The following is an 18739-nucleotide window of genomic DNA, read 5'->3' as shown; positions in this document are numbered from 1 at the left end:
GACAGAAGGACCGAAGTGGGACATACTAGACTCAATAACACACTACACATACTAAACATACACCCAACAGGCTTATATGAATACTTTACTAAATATATTAGTGAGAGAGATAAGCTACAGATAGTAAAAGTGGAAGAACTGGGATTAGAAATATTTTTTACCATTGAAATATGTATCTTAAATTAAGCATTTATTTGAATGTGCATCTTTGGGGGGGGGGGGGATTCTGGCTGCTGTTTGGAGCTGTGTACAGCAGGTTCATCACAGCAGTTTCTGTTTTTCTGTGTGAGTGACATACTAATTTAATCAATTTTAGGAAATAAGAGTACAGAAAACATATCACTGGATTCAAATTTGTATATTGTGTTGTTTGTATTAGATAGTAGGGCTTTACAATGGAAATCAGGACACACAGAAGAAAAAAAACTCAAAGAACTCAATGCAGAACTCAAAGATATTTATTGTAAAAATTGCAGAAGGATAAATACTTTGGCAACAATGTGAGACAGCGATTATGTGTGGGCTTGTTGGTGAAGAAGTAGCTTCCTGATGTATTGTTTTCTCCCTTTTTGTGCGTGTGTGTGTGTGTGTGTGTGTACGTGTGCTTGCGTGCATGTGTAGCCACTGTTCTGTTTCCATTAACGGTGGCCAGGCCTGAAGATCAAGACAAGGGCGCTCAAGCCAGGTATGAGCCAGCCTTGTCTCTAGTGAACAATTGTGTGTGTGTGTGTGTGTGTGTGTGTGTGTGTGTGTGTGTGTGTGTGTGTGTGTGTGTGTGTTGGAGGGGCAACTTGTCACCACACATGGTTTTGTCTCTGTATCTGTTTGTATCTAATAATATGTTTGTGTGTGTGCGTGCGTGTGTGTTGGGAGGGGCGACTTGTCACCACACATGGTTCCGTCTCTGTATGTGTGTGTGTGTGTGTGTGTGTTCCTCACCTCTGACCAGCTCTGCTTGCTCGGAGGCAGCTCTTTGTCTTTGTGCTGACAGGGTGAAGATGACCGAACGCTTTGCTCCTCCAGTTTTATGCCACAGAGACTCACAACTTTACACCGAGAACAGGCAAATATGTGCTGGAACCTTTCTCCGTTCTCACACATCGTCAAATGTTAAATATTCATTGAGCAAAGTTTTGGGAACAATTCAGCCTCCTTCAGCTGTTCAGTGATACTCTCAGCCTACAGAGGGATTATATTATCTTTCACTGTCATTAGTTTATTAATATTAATGTCTTAATATATTTAAGAAACATTTAGAAGATATCTAATACTGAATACTTAAAAACTGTATCCATCCATCCCTTATCTGTGCCGCTTATCCTTCGTACAACTTTGTATCCTTCTTTTATTGTGCTGAGATGAGAATAAATGGTCAATTGAGTTTCACTGCAGCAGGAAAGTGTGCAGTGACACTGTGAATGTTAGCTCTACTCATGTAGTCATAGTTGTGATATTTTTCTTGAAAAGTCTTCAGATATCTAATGTTAGATTAAGAAATAATTGTTGTTGTATGCTCCTGTATCCAAGCAAATCTTTGGTTCACAGTGGGATTTGTCTTAATAAAGTAACGTAATTTTGCAGTAACTGCACACACAAACGAACACAGGTACAAAAAGCACTTAAATAAAGTGCATGAGGAGAAGGAGAAATACTGAAAATCAGTTAAATGGCAACACTCCACTCACTGCCATGATCATGAAACCAGTTGGAAACTCTTGCTTCGTGACATCATGCATTATCCTGCTAGAAGTATCAATTAGAGGAAGGTTAACTGTGGCCATAGGGGGATGAACACGGTCAGCAACAAGACTCAGAAAGGCTTTGACATTCAGACCATGATTAAATGGCTGGGTCCTATTTGTGACAAGAAAAGATTCCCCTCACCAGCATCATCAGACATTTGTCCAGTCTTCACCTGTCTGCTTTTAGTGAGCCTGATGTCTTAGTGCAGTGAATTTCAACCTTTTTTGAGCCGCGGCACATTTTTTACATTTACAAAATCCTGGGGCACACCACCAACCAAAATGACACTCTATGGACTAACACAGTACATATAATACATATAGTTAGTAATATAATTTCTAAATGTATTAAAAAGCACTATTTTAAATTATTTCAGCCCTTTCTTACTCTTACCTTTTAATGAGCACAAATTGAATCAGATTTATGAAACAATCTTTGATTTAACTAAACTTTATTTAACGGAGACATATTATACCCATTTTATCACAGTTGATATGGTTCTTTGGGGTCTTAATGAAATGTCTGTAACATATTTTGGTCAAAATACCACAAGGATCATTTAAAACAGGACCTTCTAACCCTGTCTAAAACAGATTGACCTGTTTTGAGTGCCAATAGTTACTCCCGCCGTTTACCCGCGCTTCATTGAATTTCTTCACTTTGACATTCAGAGCACCGGGCAGAAATCACATCGAGTCAACACCCACCGTGGGCCTTCGCGATGCTTTGTTTTAATTAAACAGTCGGATTCCCCTGGTCCGCACCAGAGTCAGCTGCTAGGCGCCAGCGGAGGCGCACCGCCGGAAGGGGCCCCCCGCGCTAACGGAGGGTTCCCCCAGCAGGCGCTGTAGCTGAGGTGATCCGCGAGAAGGGCCCGACACGCGTCCAGAGTCGCCGCCGCCGACCGCCGTACCCGGTCCCCTCCAACGGACCGCCTTCCGCACCGGCGACGGACACCGCCCCACGGTCCAAGAGAAAGAAAGCACCCCGCACCACTGACGCCGTGAGGCACAGCGGAATAGGACCCCCCCCCCCCCCCCAAAAAAAAAAAACGTTGAGGCGTGCCGCACGCCGAGTCTCCGGCCGTGGAGAGGAGGGCGACTGCTCCCCCAGCCGCGGCACCTGCCCAGCGGTTTAACCACAAATACCAATGATATCGGTGAAAGTCAAGTTTATTACCGATGTGCAGATGTCGGTAAACGAGGCAAATATCTGCCGATACTTCGGTGCAACACTAGATATTAGATAATTTCCCACGGCACACCTGACGATCTCTCACGGCACACTGTGCCGCGGCACACTGGTTGAAAATCACTGTCTTAGTGAGCTCCTTCACTTCAAGGTTCAACATGTTGTTTACTCAGTCAGACAATTGAAATGTTTACTGCAGCAGCAGAAGTTAGTGTTTACCGTTTTGGCTCCCATTACTGCCGTAAATATGATTACTACGATATAATAGGAGTGATGAGCAAATACTTATAACCCCCCTGTCGGAGCTCACATTTGAATGATGGGGTGGTGGAGGGGCTGGAACAACCGGCAGCAACACTGACGCAGCAGCGTGGGGGGGGGCAAGCAAAGGGGATGATGGGAAATTTGTGCAGCTTGATAAGGCTGCCAAATGAGGGGGGTGTGTATTATGGAGGATTGTGGAGGATGAGGCATTTCACATGATTGTAGCAGCGCAGCTCAAATTGGCTGCCTGAACTAGTTCGCAAGCATCGCTCCATTTCTAAGAATGCTTACCTGCTCTCCACAGCTGAAACAAGTGGTTAACGGACACAACAAAGCTTTTCTTTCAGCTCCATCCAGTCTGGTCCCTTCTCTAATCGACTGTGTTCACTGAACTGCTGCTGGTTCGATTGTTTCTCGTTACCTAGAGACCAGGGTGTGGACATCCGGTGATATCAGGAGTTTTAGAAATACCCAAATCAACCAAAGTTGCCAAAATATCACATTTCTCCGCCATTCTGATGAACTGCAGCCGCTGACGTGTATCTGCACGATTGCATGCATTGGACTGCAGCCTCGTGATTGGCTGACTGGATAACTTCCAGAAATAAGCAGTTGAACAGGTGTTCCTAGTAAAGTCCATGGTTGTGTGTGTCAGCAGTAACACTTACACCTGCCATACCCTGTGAAAAAAGAGATAAGGAAAAGGGTTTATCCATCCATCCATCATCTATATCGCTTATCCTTTGAGGGTCACGGTGGGGCACGAGCCAATCCCAGCTGACATTGGTGAAAGACGGGTTCACCCAGGACAGGTCACCAGTAAATCTGAGAGCCAACATGCAAACTGGGAGCCCCCTTGCTGTTAGGTGAGAGTGCTACCCACTTCATCACAATGCTCCTCCAAAAGGATACATACATACACGTGGGCAAACATGCTCAGATACAGAAGCCAAAAAGCAATAGAAAACAACATCTTCATGGCTTTTTCTCCACCAAACGAGATAAACAAAATCAGGTTTACATTGGTGTAAACAGATGGGAAAATGCATTCAGGTTTTAGAGCCTAACACACACACACACACACACACACACATACACACATCAAATCAACAAACAAATCCGAAAGGGCATTATGAAGCCCAGAGAGATTTTTTTATTCCATTGGCGGCCTCTTCCTCTCCCTTTCTTTTTATGGTAAACCTCCAGTGCGTAAGATGAGATCAGTATTCTTCTCTGGTTGTCAGCAAACAGAGAGGGTGGCGTAGCCGTGACCCTCTTGATACGCTCAGACCCCGGTGCCTCCTCACTGTGGCTGCCGTCACTCCTATCCCGCGCCACAGCCTGTCTCTAATTAAGAGCCACCCATTGGAGTAGTGTGGACGTGTGTGCATCACTCAGTGTAACGATACCAAGTCAATGTCTATAATGCCTGAAAGTAAACTGTGAAATATATTTAAATTTATAGGACTATATCTATGTATTCATTTCTGCCAAAAAGCTTCATCTTTGCCTCAAAGCACATTAATGAGATCAATGAGCCACATTGTAGGAGAAAATAGTTTCAGTTGTATTTATTAGGTCCCGAGCACCCTTTTTGGGCTTTTTCAGGTCCTAGACAAGCTCAAATTCCCACCAAAGCTGGCAGGAAATTCAAAACCCCACAAAGTAATTTTTTCTGGAGTAATTTGTAATGCGCAGTTGTGTATCATAAACTAATGCCTCAGCCTCCAAACAGTGTGGCAACAAAGTCATCAAAGGCAGCTTCCTTTACATATCAGTGGCAGTTTCTTTTTAAACCAGAAGTGTATCTACGAGGTGCATCCGGGCTGGCTGACACTCCATAATGTGTACATGTCGTTTCCCATGAAAAGAGTTGCCACCTAAGAAGAGGATTCACCAGGCAAAAAGTGGAGAGGTTCCAGCATGGTCCTTGAGTTGCAGTTGTACAACACTGATGCCAACAATGGTGAATCAGCCAAGATGCCAGCGGAGAGCGCCCCAAGCTCAGATGGATTCTCCCAAGATGAGATCAAGTTGCTATTGGGCAATACCTACAGAAGTAGGGTAGCTGCTTTTGAATTGAAGCAATAAGATCAGGCTTAAATTGAGATCAGTAGTTGCTCTCAATACTCACTCGCAGAGAATTCTATGGAGGACTTCCTGCTGTGTCAGTCCTGGAAAAATATTAAATGTTAAATTAGACGCACTAATGTCGTCAGTTTTTTAATGACTATAGTAAAACTGTGTTTGTCTGTGTAGGTGACCTCGAGGCCAAATACCAGTGGGGTCTAAGGCTTGAACAGTCAAGCTCTGTATGTGTTTATGCTGGCGTGAGAACATCAGATGGATTTTCAGTAAGTATAACCAGTCTAGGATTTTTCTAAATCAGGGGCCATAAAGGGGCCACAATTAACACAGAGGGGCCAATTATATATCCAACATCATTGTGCATTGATGATTCATTAAGGTGCACCATTAAGTCATTCCTTGTTTACCATTCGTTAAAAAGCAAATAGTTTAATATATTTGGAAATTGTTCCACGGTTACCTGCTTTTCTGTGTATAATTTGTGTACTCTCACAACTCACATGCTCATGATCTGTCCTGTAGGTGGTGATAAAATACCTCCGTGAACCCAAAGTGGTACGTCTTGCAGTGGTGAGTGACCTGACCTGATGACTCAGCACTAAACTGTTGAAATCACTCTTGAGCTTTTTTGTTTTCCTTGTGTCTCTGTTGTTGATTAGGAAAACGCATGTGCTTTTTCCTTTAGAGGTTAAGGGGGAGGCGGTATTATATCCCCACAGAGGTCGTCCTTATGCACAAAGCCGCCGGTGGACCAGAGTTGGTGGGCAAATCTGCGGCCGTGAATTTACTGGAGTGGTATGACTTGGACACTGTTATTGTTTTAGTGATGGAGAAACCAATCCTCAGTGAAAACCTCCTGTGCTACATGAAGGAGAACATTGATCTGAGGGACGAGAGCAAGGCAAAGGTACTGATGTTGGTGGAGCGTATTTCTTTGAGTTGCATGTTCTAGTGACCTCCACTATAAAGTTGTAACTAATGGATTTATTATTGGTTGGAAGGTCGAGAAAGCAATTTCAAAACAAATTGGAGATCACGTGATATGATCAAAAGCTCCAAAAGAGCCACTAAATAAACCTTGTACTCAGGTTGTAATTTTAGTTGCTGCTCCCAGAATTAAGAAAGGCCTTTGGAGCTCAGCTTAGTCTTTTAAGTGGTCAGGACAAAATAGAAAATTAAACTTAATACTTGATTTTATGAGTCCATAGCTCTTGTACGATCCAGAGCAGCTACTAAATAACCCTTGTTTGTCAGTGCCACCTCGTACCTTTACAAGCACCTAAGTAAGCACAAGGTGTGTCTCTTAATCTGTTTCAGATGATCATGAAACAGCTGTTGGAGGCAGCCATCGATTTACAGAAAAAGGGCGTCTTCCACCGAGATCTCAAACCAGAAAATATTGTGGTTGAATTGGGCTCTGCTGTTCCTCGAGTGCGGATCACTGACTTCGGATCTGGCTGCATTTTCAACAACATCCAATACTACTACTTGCCTGGTACTTGCATGTCTCCTAATCCTTCTTTTCATTAATCTGTTGATCTCTGGAGCTATTCTCAATCTGCTCCTCATTCTATCTTGCATATTGTAGGAACCAAAACTCGTGCTCCTCCAGAGTTTCTCATCAGAAGGGAGTACAGGCCCGGCCCCATCACAGTCTGGCAGTTGGGGGCACTGCTTTTTGAGATGCTAGATGAATCCATACGGTTTTCCACCCAAGGGTTCCTCAAGAAGGAAATTCAAATTAGGAGTGAGCTGTCCCATGGTAAGGACTAGCCTGAGTTTATTAATGTGCAAATATTATGTTCCCTTCATGTTAAAGTCCCTCACTCTAGATTCCAGTCTTACTTTCTCTTTGTCTGTCCTCTCTCTTCACAGAATGCCAGGACTTGTTGAGGAGGTGTTTGGCTTCTAAGCCTCAGGACCGAATTACGCTCAAACAACTGCAGCAGCACCCGTGGTTAAACCCCCCATCCTCAAACATGTTTGATTATTATTTTTTTTAGACTGGGAATAAAGTTGAAATGTTGAACATACAACTTTTACATTCAAACACAAACACACACACACACACACACACACACACACACACACACACACACACACACACACACATTAACATTATAAGCAAGCAGAGAAGGCAAACTCTCAAAGTTTTTGACCAACCAGTTAGGGGCAAGGAGGCAGCCAGTCGCTTGCTTTCACTCTGACAGGGCTCATGTTCTGTCGCTGACTACTCGAGTTCCGCACTCCGGCCACGGAGAGCGGCTGGGATGTGCTCGCTTCGCAGAGTGTATTCTCACAGGGTCTAGCTGATATCATTAAGGATGAATTAGCGGTCAAAGATGATACTGAAACATTACATGGATTGATTTCTTTAGCTATCAGACTAGATAATCGCATTAGAGTGAGAAAAAGAGAGAGAGAGAGAGAGCAGGTCGCCTATAAACCCCATCATCACTCACTAGAACCTCAGCCTGTTTACCAGTACCTGATCAATTACCTCGCTCGACCTCAGCTGAAGCCACTGAGGAGCCCAGGCAGCTGGGGTGAGCTCGGCTAACTGCTGCAGAACGTCACCAGAGATTTAGAGGGAGGCTCTGTCTGTACTGCTGCCAGCCTGGCCAAACCCTCACCCAGTGCTCTGGACGACCAAAAGGATTAGGCTCATCAGGCAAAGGAGGCACCGTGTTGGGCCAGACACAATCCTCCACCAACAGGACCCGTCCAGAATTTTTCTAGATGCCAAGCCCACGACTAATTCACTCTCTCTCCCCCTCACGGCCCTGGTGGATTCAGGTGCCGAGGAGAACTTCATGGACCCTAATATAGGATCACAGAGTAGCATCTCAATCCCTTGCTACAACTCTAAAATCCCCACTTCGACTAGAGTAGGTTGTAGCGTTCATTGCCACTCCAACTGCCTTAGATCAGCCTGTCCGTCTTCAGTTTCCCGTCACTCTCCCCTTTCTGACCCTCCCGGATTTATAACCCACCCATAATAACGGTGCCAGAGATGGTGACCCCACCGAACCTGGAGGTGTTATATAATGTTGCGCACAGCCATGCACACGCACTTTTGTGAATAGTTTTCAGTCTTTTCTTTTTCCCCAGCATGGGTCGACAAAAATAAAGGAAGAAACTGATGGAAATGTTTTTATTCAAATTTCAACTCATATGTCAACCCAGTCTCATCAGAAAACGTTCAATGGCAACGTTGGTCCACTTGGAACGACGTTACCATCTCACAATCTGGCCTCTCAGATTGTGAGATGGTAACATTTAGTCCTCCCATTGTTTTGCATTGGCGTGTTCTCACGTCACGTGACTCTCAAGCTCCCGTCTGCGGAGAGGAAAACATGGCGGAGATTCCTTGTTTTTTCAGATAAAAATATAATTTTGTAACTTAGTTTGGGCATAAAAATACATTCTGACACCATTTCTACTGAGAAATGTGCTCTTTGCTTCCACAGTCTTCAGCCAGTTCGTGCTTATGATAAATATTTTAATAGTTATCACGCATGTGTTTATCGTTGCTATGACGGTTGCCATGCCACCACGGCGCAGCGTGGTGTTTAAATCACAGTCCCTGCGTGGTGTCCTTCAGTGATCGTGAATGTTATTCATGTTATATAATAGCAATATTTGAGGCTAGATTACATCTCTAATGAGAAGGAACCTGCGAGTCTGTTCATACCGAGGCCGGCCCGAGTGCGCGAGCCGAGCGGCCCGAGCGGCGCGAGCCGAGCGGCCCGAGTGCGCGAGCGGACATGACGTGTGGCTGTCGTAAAAACCCTATTTGTAAACAACCAGTCCTTTTAACTCGGGGCTGCGTCATAAACACGGCGCGCTTGGAAGACCACGATGTCATCTTCCTTCTGTCAGGTAAGTAGTTTATTGTTTTTAAAGATCGTTACGATCTAGGTTTACAGTCCGAGTGCGGAGAGAGTCCGTCAATCCACACTATGGACGCTGTTCATCAGCTAATACGCCATTGTTAGCCACATGCTTCAGCCCACGGTAGCCTGTGCTACCTGGGAGGTGAATACATGGTTGTTGAAAACCAGTTCAAGACGCTTAGCTCATCATTGAGGGACGCTACAATATAAATATAAACATGAATTTGATTTATGAATGCTTTAGATTAATAAGGAGTGTATTTCTCTACTATTACTCCACAATATCAGGTCAATTTGGTTTAATGTATAGTATGCACTATGACAATAATGTTTCCATGTTATGGAGTTGCGATTCATTTTATAAAACAATTGCTATTTTCTGTTTTTTAATCAAGGAGGATCCCAGTGAAGCTACAGGAGTTTCATTAACGTCAACAACTTGGACCGAACGGTTTGTTTTGCTTGATGAAGAGCAGGAAGGGCAGCCTGGAGAGAAAGAGAAGCCGGGTTGAGCCCACTACCATCATCCACGTACCACGAGGAAGATGAGGGAGAGAGATGATCCTACCATTAAAGAGGTACTTTTAAGTTACATACCAGAAACACCATTTTATATAATGTGCTAAATATACATTTTATTACATCCCCAAAGTACGCTTGCTGAAATACAAGTTTATATCACACTGAAAGAATTTTGATCAATCATGCTTCCCTGCTGTGATTGTTTAACTGGGAAAACAACTTTTTCCACAGGAAGGCAAGTAAATTTAAGGAATACATGTGCAAAGTTTTCCTCTGTTATGTATAATGATGACCCCCATCAAACATAATGTTAGCAATATTTACACCTTTTAATTTATACTGATTATTTCTGTCTACATGTGTGAATTTGCCTTCATTAGTTTCAGAAAAGAGCGATGATGTATCGGTCAGTGGGCGGCAGCACGAGACTCCGCAAACTAGTCTGTAAGCAAAGCAGACGAAGGCATCGAGGTTGCGGCCTGCCATCATTGTTATTTTTGCTTAAAGGGCCGAATATGTTTCATGCAGGAATATTAGCATTTCCCTTATATCTACCAAAACTGCTTGTTTCACAGACTGCAGTTTTGTTTTGATCCGATGTGGTGTGCAAATACAACCGTATCTGCAATGGGTTGTGGGGCATTAACATTTGTAACTCTAATTTTGTTTTGACAGACTGTGAAAAGAACGTTGAGAACATCACCACTCTACAGGAAGACACAGTCCAGTAATGGGTGTCAGAATTTCAGTAGTGAACGACAGGTACTGTGGAAAAATGTGTGTCATTGTTGTACAATGTCCTTTGACTCTGTTTACACAAGGTTAACACAAAAAGGTTTGATTGTAAACTGATATTGGTATGAATTCATGTTATTCTCCTCTTCACAAGAAACAAACAATCCAAATTACCTGCAGAAAGCCCTTGATGGACGCTTCAGCTGCATCGTCAGACTGGCCAGACAGCAAGATGCCAACTTTAATGCCAATTTATTTGTGTAACATTCTGTGACCAAATGTATAGATAACTTTTTGTAGATTGTAAAAAAGATAACCCATTTATTAAAAAAAAACTACACTAGAATTACCGCACTGCGTTGTATGACTCCGCTAACCAGTGCAATGTCCGTCTACATATTTCTACATATTTTCTCTCGTATAAATGACACTGTGTCTCTTGACAACTGAAACCATAAGATGAGGTCAGTGTGGCCTTGACCTTTTGACTTTAACACAAATACACAGTTAGACAATCCGAAAACATACAGTTATGCCAAAATATATTTTGTTTCACATTCTAGATGGCATAAGCAGAGACATCAACTCAGGAAAAATGTTTCTGTAGAAAAGAAAGCCCTGTACGTGTGTACGTATGTATACATACACACGTACAAACGCACTATTGAGACGTTTTGTTTTTTATCATATATTCTCAGGAAGGACTGATGCATTTACTGAGACGGGACGTGAGGGCCTACTCTGCGTGCTCAGAGTTCAAGCCCAGCAGGCTGCAGCGGTCCTGACATATTCCGGAACAGCAGCACAGTCTTTGGATGACTCCTCTGAAGATGAAACATGGCGAGGTACTTCTCCACTGATGAAGAACTGTGAGGGCTGTGATTAGCTACACTCTCTTGCTACAAGGCTACTCTTGCTACTCCCTGGCAGCCTTAGGAAGGCATTAGCTTGCTGTTGGGTAGCTGTTAGCTTCAGCATTTTTAGTTTTTAGCGGCCTGTGTGACGTTTATGTTTAAAACCAAAAAATCAGAGGGAACCATCTTCATAATTTAACACTATGGTTTGTTTGTGTGTCCTTCAGTTCTTCTCAAGAGAAGCAGTACAGGTGTGCCTCAGCTCCACGGTCCCTCCTGCAACCTCCACTCCTGATGCTAACCTCATGTCTCCATCACACCAAGCAGCAGACCTGGATTGACAGACCTTTCTCCAGAGCTGCCCCCTCCCTCTGAAACCCCCCTCTCCAAAACACTATTTGTGTAGTTTTTAAAGTATTTTTTGCATGAGAATTGTTGATCATAACATTTCCAGCAGATGCCTTAATGTAATGTTTGTGCACAATAAATTACATTGATCATAACATATTGGAATTTCCTTGCACTTCTACACCATGATATTGTCAGATAAGATGCTGATTACATTAAAGCAGTGAATGCTCTTCTTTAAGCAACATAAACACACAATGATCCAATGGATCGGAAGTAGAATGGGCACATTACATTCTGTAGAGAATGCCTCAGTAATTGAAGTCAGAAAATAACTTTCTTTATCTGAGGTTCCAGTCATTTATAGTCACAGCAAACCACACAGGTCTGGTTGTCTAGGGAAACCCATATCATATTGTTTAAGATGTGTAACATCAAGTTTGTGTATCAGTGCAAAATACATACCGTCATTAGTCAAGAGTTCACTCTCTTGTTTACACTAAATTTAGGTGACCCAGATGTTTCACAATGCAATCTGATAAGGTCTTATGAGAAACATTCTTAACATTAAAGAAATGAACACAGAGGCTAGCAATAGATGTTTGACTCAAATCAGTAGCTGGTAATCAGCAGCCTGACTTTTCCAAACACATTAATACCACAATGAATGAGGCAGGGATTATCTATCAGAAATCAACTATATCGTCACATTAGGTTTCTCTTGAGCTCATTGGAATTACCTTCACATTCCACTCACTGTCACCTGAACCATACTGTTGTTTCCGTATCTACAGTGACTTTTAGGAAAACATGTATAAAGCAATGTATAAACAATAATACATCTTATTTATATAGAGCTTTTCAAGAAGTGCAAGTACTTAACTGAGGGACAGCTTATACAAACAATATATATGTCTTAAATCCATGTGATGGGACAGCCTCTCACTTGGATGTAAACCAATTTTAAAACACATTTACTTATACTGGAGATCTTTTAAATTAATATCCCAGAAATGATTTCTGATGGAAAACCCCTGCCTCATTCATTGTAGTATTAACGTGTTTGAATAAGTCAGGCCGCTGATTATCAGCTACGGATTGAAGTCAAACATCTACTGCTATCCTCTGTGTTGATTTCTTTAATGTTAAGAATGTTTCTCATTTCACAATGCATCAGATGCATTGTGAAACATCTGGGTCACCTAAATTTAGTGTAAACAAGAGAGTGAACTCTTGACTAATGACGGTATGTATTTTGCACTGATACACAAACTTGATGTTACACATCTTAAACAATATGATATGGGTTTCCCTAGACAACCAGACCTGTGTGGTTTGCTGTGACTATAAATGACTGGAACCTCAGATAAAGAAAGTTATTTTCTGACTTCAATTACTGAGGCATTCTCTACAGAATGTAATGTGCCCATTCTACTTCCGATCCATTGGATCATTGTGTGTTTATGTTGCTTAAAGAAGAGCATTCACTGCTTTAATGTAATCAGCATCTTATCTGACAATATCATGGTGTAGAAGTGCAAGGAAATTCCAATATGTTATGATCAATGTAATTTATTGTGCACAAACATTACATTAAGGCATCTGCTGGAAATGTTATGATCAACAATTCTCATGCAAAAAATACTTTAAAAACTACACAAATAGTGTTTTGGAGAGGGGGGTTTCAGAGGGAGGGGGCAGCTCTGGAGAAAGGTCTGTCAATCCAGGTCTGCTGCTTGGTGTGATGGAGACATGAGGTTAGCATCAGGAGTGGAGGTTGCAGGAGGGACCGTGGAGCTGAGGCACACCTGTACTGCTTCTCTTGAGAAGAACTGAAGGACACACAAACAAACCATAGTGTTAAATTATGAAGATGGTTCCCTCTGATTTTTTGGTTTTAAACATAAACGTCACACAGGCCGCTAAAAACTAAAAATGCTGAAGCTAACAGCTACCCAACAGCAAGCTAATGCCTTCCTAAGGCTGCCAGGGAGTAGCAAGAGTAGCCTTGTAGCAAGAGAGTGTAGCTAATCACAGCCCTCACAGTTCTTCATCAGTGGAGAAGTACCTCGCCATGTTTCATCTTCAGAGGAGTCATCCAAAGACTGTGCTGCTGTTCCGGAATATGTCAGGACCGCTGCAGCCTGCTGGGCTTGAACTCTGAGCACGCAGAGTAGGCCCTCACGTCCCGTCTCAGTAAATGCATCAGTCCTTCCTGAGAATATATGATAAAAAACAAAACGTCTCAATAGTGCGTTTGTACGTGTGTATGTATACATACGTACACACGTACAGGGCTTTCTTTTCTACAGAAACATTTTTCCTGAGTTGATGTCTCTGCTTATGCCATCTAGAATGTGAAACAAAATATATTTTGGCATAACTGTATGTTTTCGGATTGTCTAACTGTGTATTTGTGTTAAAGTCAAAAGGTCAAGGCCACACTGACCTCATCTTATGGTTTCAGTTGTCAAGAGACACAGTGTCATTTATACGAGAGAAAATATGTAGAAATATGTAGACGGACATTGCACTGGTTAGCGGAGTCATACAACGCAGTGCGGTAATTCTAGTGTAGTTTTTTTTTAATAAATGGGTTATCTTTTTTACAATCTACAAAAAGTTATCTATACATTTGGTCACAGAATGTTACACAAATAAATTGGCATTAAAGTTGGCATCTTGCTGTCTGGCCAGTCTGACGATGCAGCTGAAGCGTCCATCAAGGGCTTTCTGCAGGTAATTTGGATTGTTTGTTTCTTGTGAAGAGGAGAATAACATGAATTCATACCAATATCAGTTTACAATCAAACCTTTTTGTGTTAACCTTGTGTAAACAGAGTCAAAGGACATTGTACAACAATGACACACATTTTTCCACAGTACCTGTCGTTCACTACTGAAATTCTGACACCCATTACTGGACTGTGTCTTCCTGTAGAGTGGTGATGTTCTCAACGTTCTTTTCACAGTCTGTCAAAACAAAATTAGAGTTACAAATGTTAATGCCCCACAACCCATTGCAGATACGGTTGTATTTGCACACCACATCGGATCAAAACAAAACTGCAGTCTGTGAAACAAGCAGTTTTGGTAGATATAAGGGAAATGCTAATATTCCTGCATGAAACATATTCGGCCCTTTAAGCAAAAATAACAATGATGGCAGGCCGCAACCTCGATGCCTTCGTCTGCTTTGCTTACAGACTAGTTTGCGGAGTCTCGTGCTGCCGCCCACTGACCGATACATCATCGCTCTTTTCTGAAACTAATGAAGGCAAATTCACACATGTAGACAGAAATAATCAGTATAAATTAAAAGGTGTAAATATTGCTAACATTATGTTTGATGGGGGTCATCATTATACATAACAGAGGAAAACTTTGCACATGTATTCCTTAAATTTACTTGCCTTCCTGTGGAAAAAGTTGTTTTCCCAGTTAAACAATCACAGCAGGGAAGCATGATTGATCAAAATTCTTTCAGTGTGATATAAACTTGTATTTCAGCAAGCGTACTTTGGGGATGTAATAAAATGTATATTTAGCACATTATATAAAATGGTGTTTCTGGTATGTAACTTAAAAGTACCTCTTTAATGGTAGGATCATCTCTCTCCCTCATCTTCCTCGTGGTACGTGGATGATGGTAGTGGGCTCAACCCGGCTTCTCTTTCTCTCCAGGCTGCCCTTCCTGCTCTTCATCAAGCAAAACAAACCGTTCGGTCCAAGTTGTTGACGTTAATGAAACTCCTGTAGCTTCACTGGGATCCTCCTTGATTAAAAAACAGAAAATAGCAATTGTTTTATAAAATGAATCGCAACTCCATAACATGGAAACATTATTGTCATAGTGCATACTATACATTAAACCAAATTGACCTGATATTGTGGAGTAATAGTAGAGAAATACACTCCTTATTAATCTAAAGCATTCATAAATCAAATTCATGTTTATATTTATATTGTAGCGTCCCTCAATGATGAGCTAAGCGTCTTGAACTGGTTTTCAACAACCATGTATTCACCTCCCAGGTAGCACAGGCTACCGTGGGCTGAAGCATGTGGCTAACAATGGCGTATTAGCTGATGAACAGCGTCCATAGTGTGGATTGACGGACTCTCTCCGCACTCGGACTGTAAACCTAGATCGTAACGATCTTTAAAAACAATAAACTACTTACCTGACAGAAGGAAGATGACATCGTGGTCTTCCAAGCGCGCCGTGTTTATGACGCAGCCCCGAGTTAAAAGGACTGGTTGTTTACAAATAGGGTTTTTACGACAGCCACACGTCATGTCCGCTCGCGCACTCGGGCCGCTCGGCTCGCGCCGCTCGGGCCGCTCGGCTCGCGCCGCTCGGGCCGCTCGGCTCGCGCACTCGGGCCGGCCTCGGTATGAACAGACTCGCAGGTTCCTTCTCATTAGAGATGTAATCTAGCCTCAAATATTGCTATTATATAACATGAATAACATTCACGATCACTGAAGGACACCACGCAGGGACTGTGATTTAAACACCACGCTGCGCCGTGGTGGCATGGCAACCGTCATAGCAACGATAAACACATGCGTGATAACTATTAAAATATTTATCATAAGCACGAACTGGCTGAAGACTGTGGAAGCAAAGAGCACATTTCTCAGTAGAAATGGTGTCAGAATGTATTTTTATGCCCAAACTAAGTTACAAAATTATATTTTTATCTGAAAAAACAAGGAATCTCCGCCATGTTTTCCTCTCCGCAGACGGGAGCTTGAGAGTCACGTGACGTGAGAACACGCCAATGCAAAACAATGGGAGGACTAAATGTTACCATCTCACAATCTGAGAGGCCAGATTGTGAGATGGTAACGTCGTTCCAAGTGGACCAACGTTGCCATTGAACGTTTTCTGATGAGACTGGGTTGATGTATCCGGTAATCCAACCCAAGTTGGGGTTTATTAAACAACATTTCTGGTGGCCTACCATCACCCAGGATACGCAGTACTTCGTCGCCGTCTGCGAGAGGTTTCCAGGATGTGGTGGAGTCGGAGGGTTATGGTCCCAATGAGCACGCCTGGAACTCTCGGCAGCTCATCCTTGACCCCACACTTCTCCGGGTCTTCTACTCTGCCCATCCTGACCGCCCATCCTGGTAGGATGAGTTGGGGGGGGGGGGGGGGGGGGGGGGGGGGTACTGTCATCGCCCGTCTGTGCCCCTCAACTTTGAGTTGAGTTCTCTTTTCTCTCTCCGTCTTTGTGAGAAAGGAGGAAGCTATTATATGAAATTCAGAAGACGAGCTGAGAGGAAAGACCCATTAGACGCCAGCAGCAAATAGAAACACTGCCGTAATCTTGAGTTCCCATTGCCGACTGAATGCTGCCCTTTATCAGAGTATAACTAGGAACATGCAAACATTTGGCGACACACACAGCTATGAGGAGGTGGTCTTTAAATTAGCCTGATAACAATCAAAGATTCAAAGATTTACTTTGATAGTTATGCTCCCATCAATTCATTTACACAAAAATAACCACATCTTGTTTGCTTGGAATAAAATGTAAACATATTCCGCGGTAACACCATTTTTTGTTTCAGATACTACAACCAAATGAGTTGTATCTGTCCCCTAATCCCCGTCCCTTTAGTTTCACAGCTTCACCTGTAAAATCAGGTTTCAAATCTGCAGGTTATCATTTTTATCCTGACCTGGTTTTACTCTCTATCTTTGCACCGTCTGTCCTCCTCTTCCTTCTCCTGCTCATCTGTCGACTTACTGTCCCGCTCACCTTCCCCTCCCCCCCGCAAAATGTATTAATATGAATTACAGATAGTTTAGGTTCTCCCAGCAGCCAAGGAGGCCGCTCTAAAATAAGCTGTGGTGGTGACAGAGCCAATGCGTTATGTTTGTCGCAGGCCTGGGGGGCTCTGGGGGCTGCTGGGTAGGGATAGTTGCGGAGGGTCCCTGGGGGCCCGCTGGCCTGGAAATGACACGGAGTGAAGGAAGAGCCCCCATACCCAAGAATCAGTCATCTCATCTGCAGGGGGAGAGGAGGAAGGACAAAGACGCATCGACACACCGCCGGGCACACACACACACACACACACACACACACACACACACACATACACACACACACACACACACACACTCACCATGGGAAATGCATGCATCCCATTTCTCTTTCACACACACCTGAATATAATATTTCATGTGTGATTTTTAAATATGGCTTTAGAGAGGGATTAATGCCGGGGATGATGCGGGCCAATTATGGTTTCAGGACATCAGGGGCAGTTCTTCAGAGCTGCCCAGCACAGGAGCACATTTATTCATACAGCTCACACATTTGCAGACATAGATGGTGGATTTTCAGCTTTTAAAGGCTCTCTTCGCCCAAATGACAGAAACATATCAGACTTTTCTTTTAACGTACCTCTCTGGTGTCTGTAGTCATGCAGGTCGCTTTGGGTTTAAGGGTCAATATGAAAGGTGGCTGTCAATTAGAAAAAAAAATTGTGGATTCATGGACTTTATGTTTAGTGAGAAACAATATTTCGCTCTCTTCACAGCAACACCGATTCAGGTCGGTTCACGGAAACTGGCGGTTATTGCTTGGGCTTGTCTCATCTATCTAGTAAATCATTCGTAATGCTCTGACACCTTTGCACCATAATGCCATGACGCCAAACACAAGCCATCAGAACTATATCAATAAATACAGTATAAAACTCAATAAATTATAAGGCATATTGCATTAATACAAAAGTGAACACAAAATGATTCCCAGCGCTGACATAAAACAAAGGGACATTTTACAGATTAAATAAATACCTCTTTGGCCGCTTGTCATGAAAAGAGGTTGAAAAAGTCACTTGAACGTTTTTTTGAGTCGTCATGAAGTCCATTTACTGTTCTTAAACTTCAGACATGAACTAAAATAGAAGCGCCTCATGGTTCACCTTGCGTTTTTCTGCAGTCACACAATGAACTTGGCTGCAGGGCACCACTACATTAGTTCATGGTAACAAATGTACAATATATACAACTAATGTATATGTCATTAAAATGTTTTAGTATTTTATGATCCCTATTACATGTTAAACATCAGA

The 18739-nt window shown here is 42.8% G+C and overlaps 1 protein-coding gene and 2 long non-coding RNA genes across 3 annotated transcripts; 2 read left to right on the top strand and 1 right to left on the bottom strand.

Moving 5' to 3' along the window:
• Positions 1-5121: 5121 nt before the first annotated feature.
• LOC128446361 (serine/threonine-protein kinase pim-2-like) lies at positions 5122-7059 on the top strand. Its single transcript, XM_053429385.1, has 6 exons — positions 5122-5257; positions 5458-5552; positions 5809-5856; positions 5972-6193; positions 6604-6781; positions 6875-7059. Exons 1-6 carry the CDS (start codon positions 5122-5124, stop codon positions 7057-7059), a joined length of 864 nt encoding a protein of 287 aa, XP_053285360.1.
• Positions 7060-9048: 1989 nt separating this feature from the next.
• LOC128456809 (uncharacterized) lies at positions 9049-11768 on the top strand. Its single transcript, XR_008341891.1, has 5 exons — positions 9049-9168; positions 9578-9760; positions 10380-10466; positions 11138-11284; positions 11521-11768. It is a non-coding gene; the product is annotated as an uncharacterized LOC128456809 (long non-coding RNA).
• A 1457-nt stretch (positions 11769-13225) lies between these two features.
• On the bottom strand, positions 13226-15945 carry LOC128456716 (uncharacterized). The gene is made up of 5 exons (XR_008341884.1): positions 15826-15945; positions 15234-15416; positions 14528-14614; positions 13710-13856; positions 13226-13473 (listed from the first exon to the last, which is right to left on the bottom strand). It is a non-coding gene; the product is annotated as an uncharacterized LOC128456716 (long non-coding RNA).
• Positions 15946-18739: the final 2794 nt, after the last annotated feature.

Source organism: Pleuronectes platessa, chromosome 2, assembly GCF_947347685.1.
Source record: "Pleuronectes platessa chromosome 2, fPlePla1.1, whole genome shotgun sequence".
In the NCBI taxonomy this organism is placed as follows: Eukaryota; Metazoa; Chordata; class Actinopteri; order Pleuronectiformes; family Pleuronectidae; genus Pleuronectes; species Pleuronectes platessa.
Note: the sequence above shows the minus strand (reverse complement) of the source record. Positions and strands in the feature narration are given on the sequence as shown.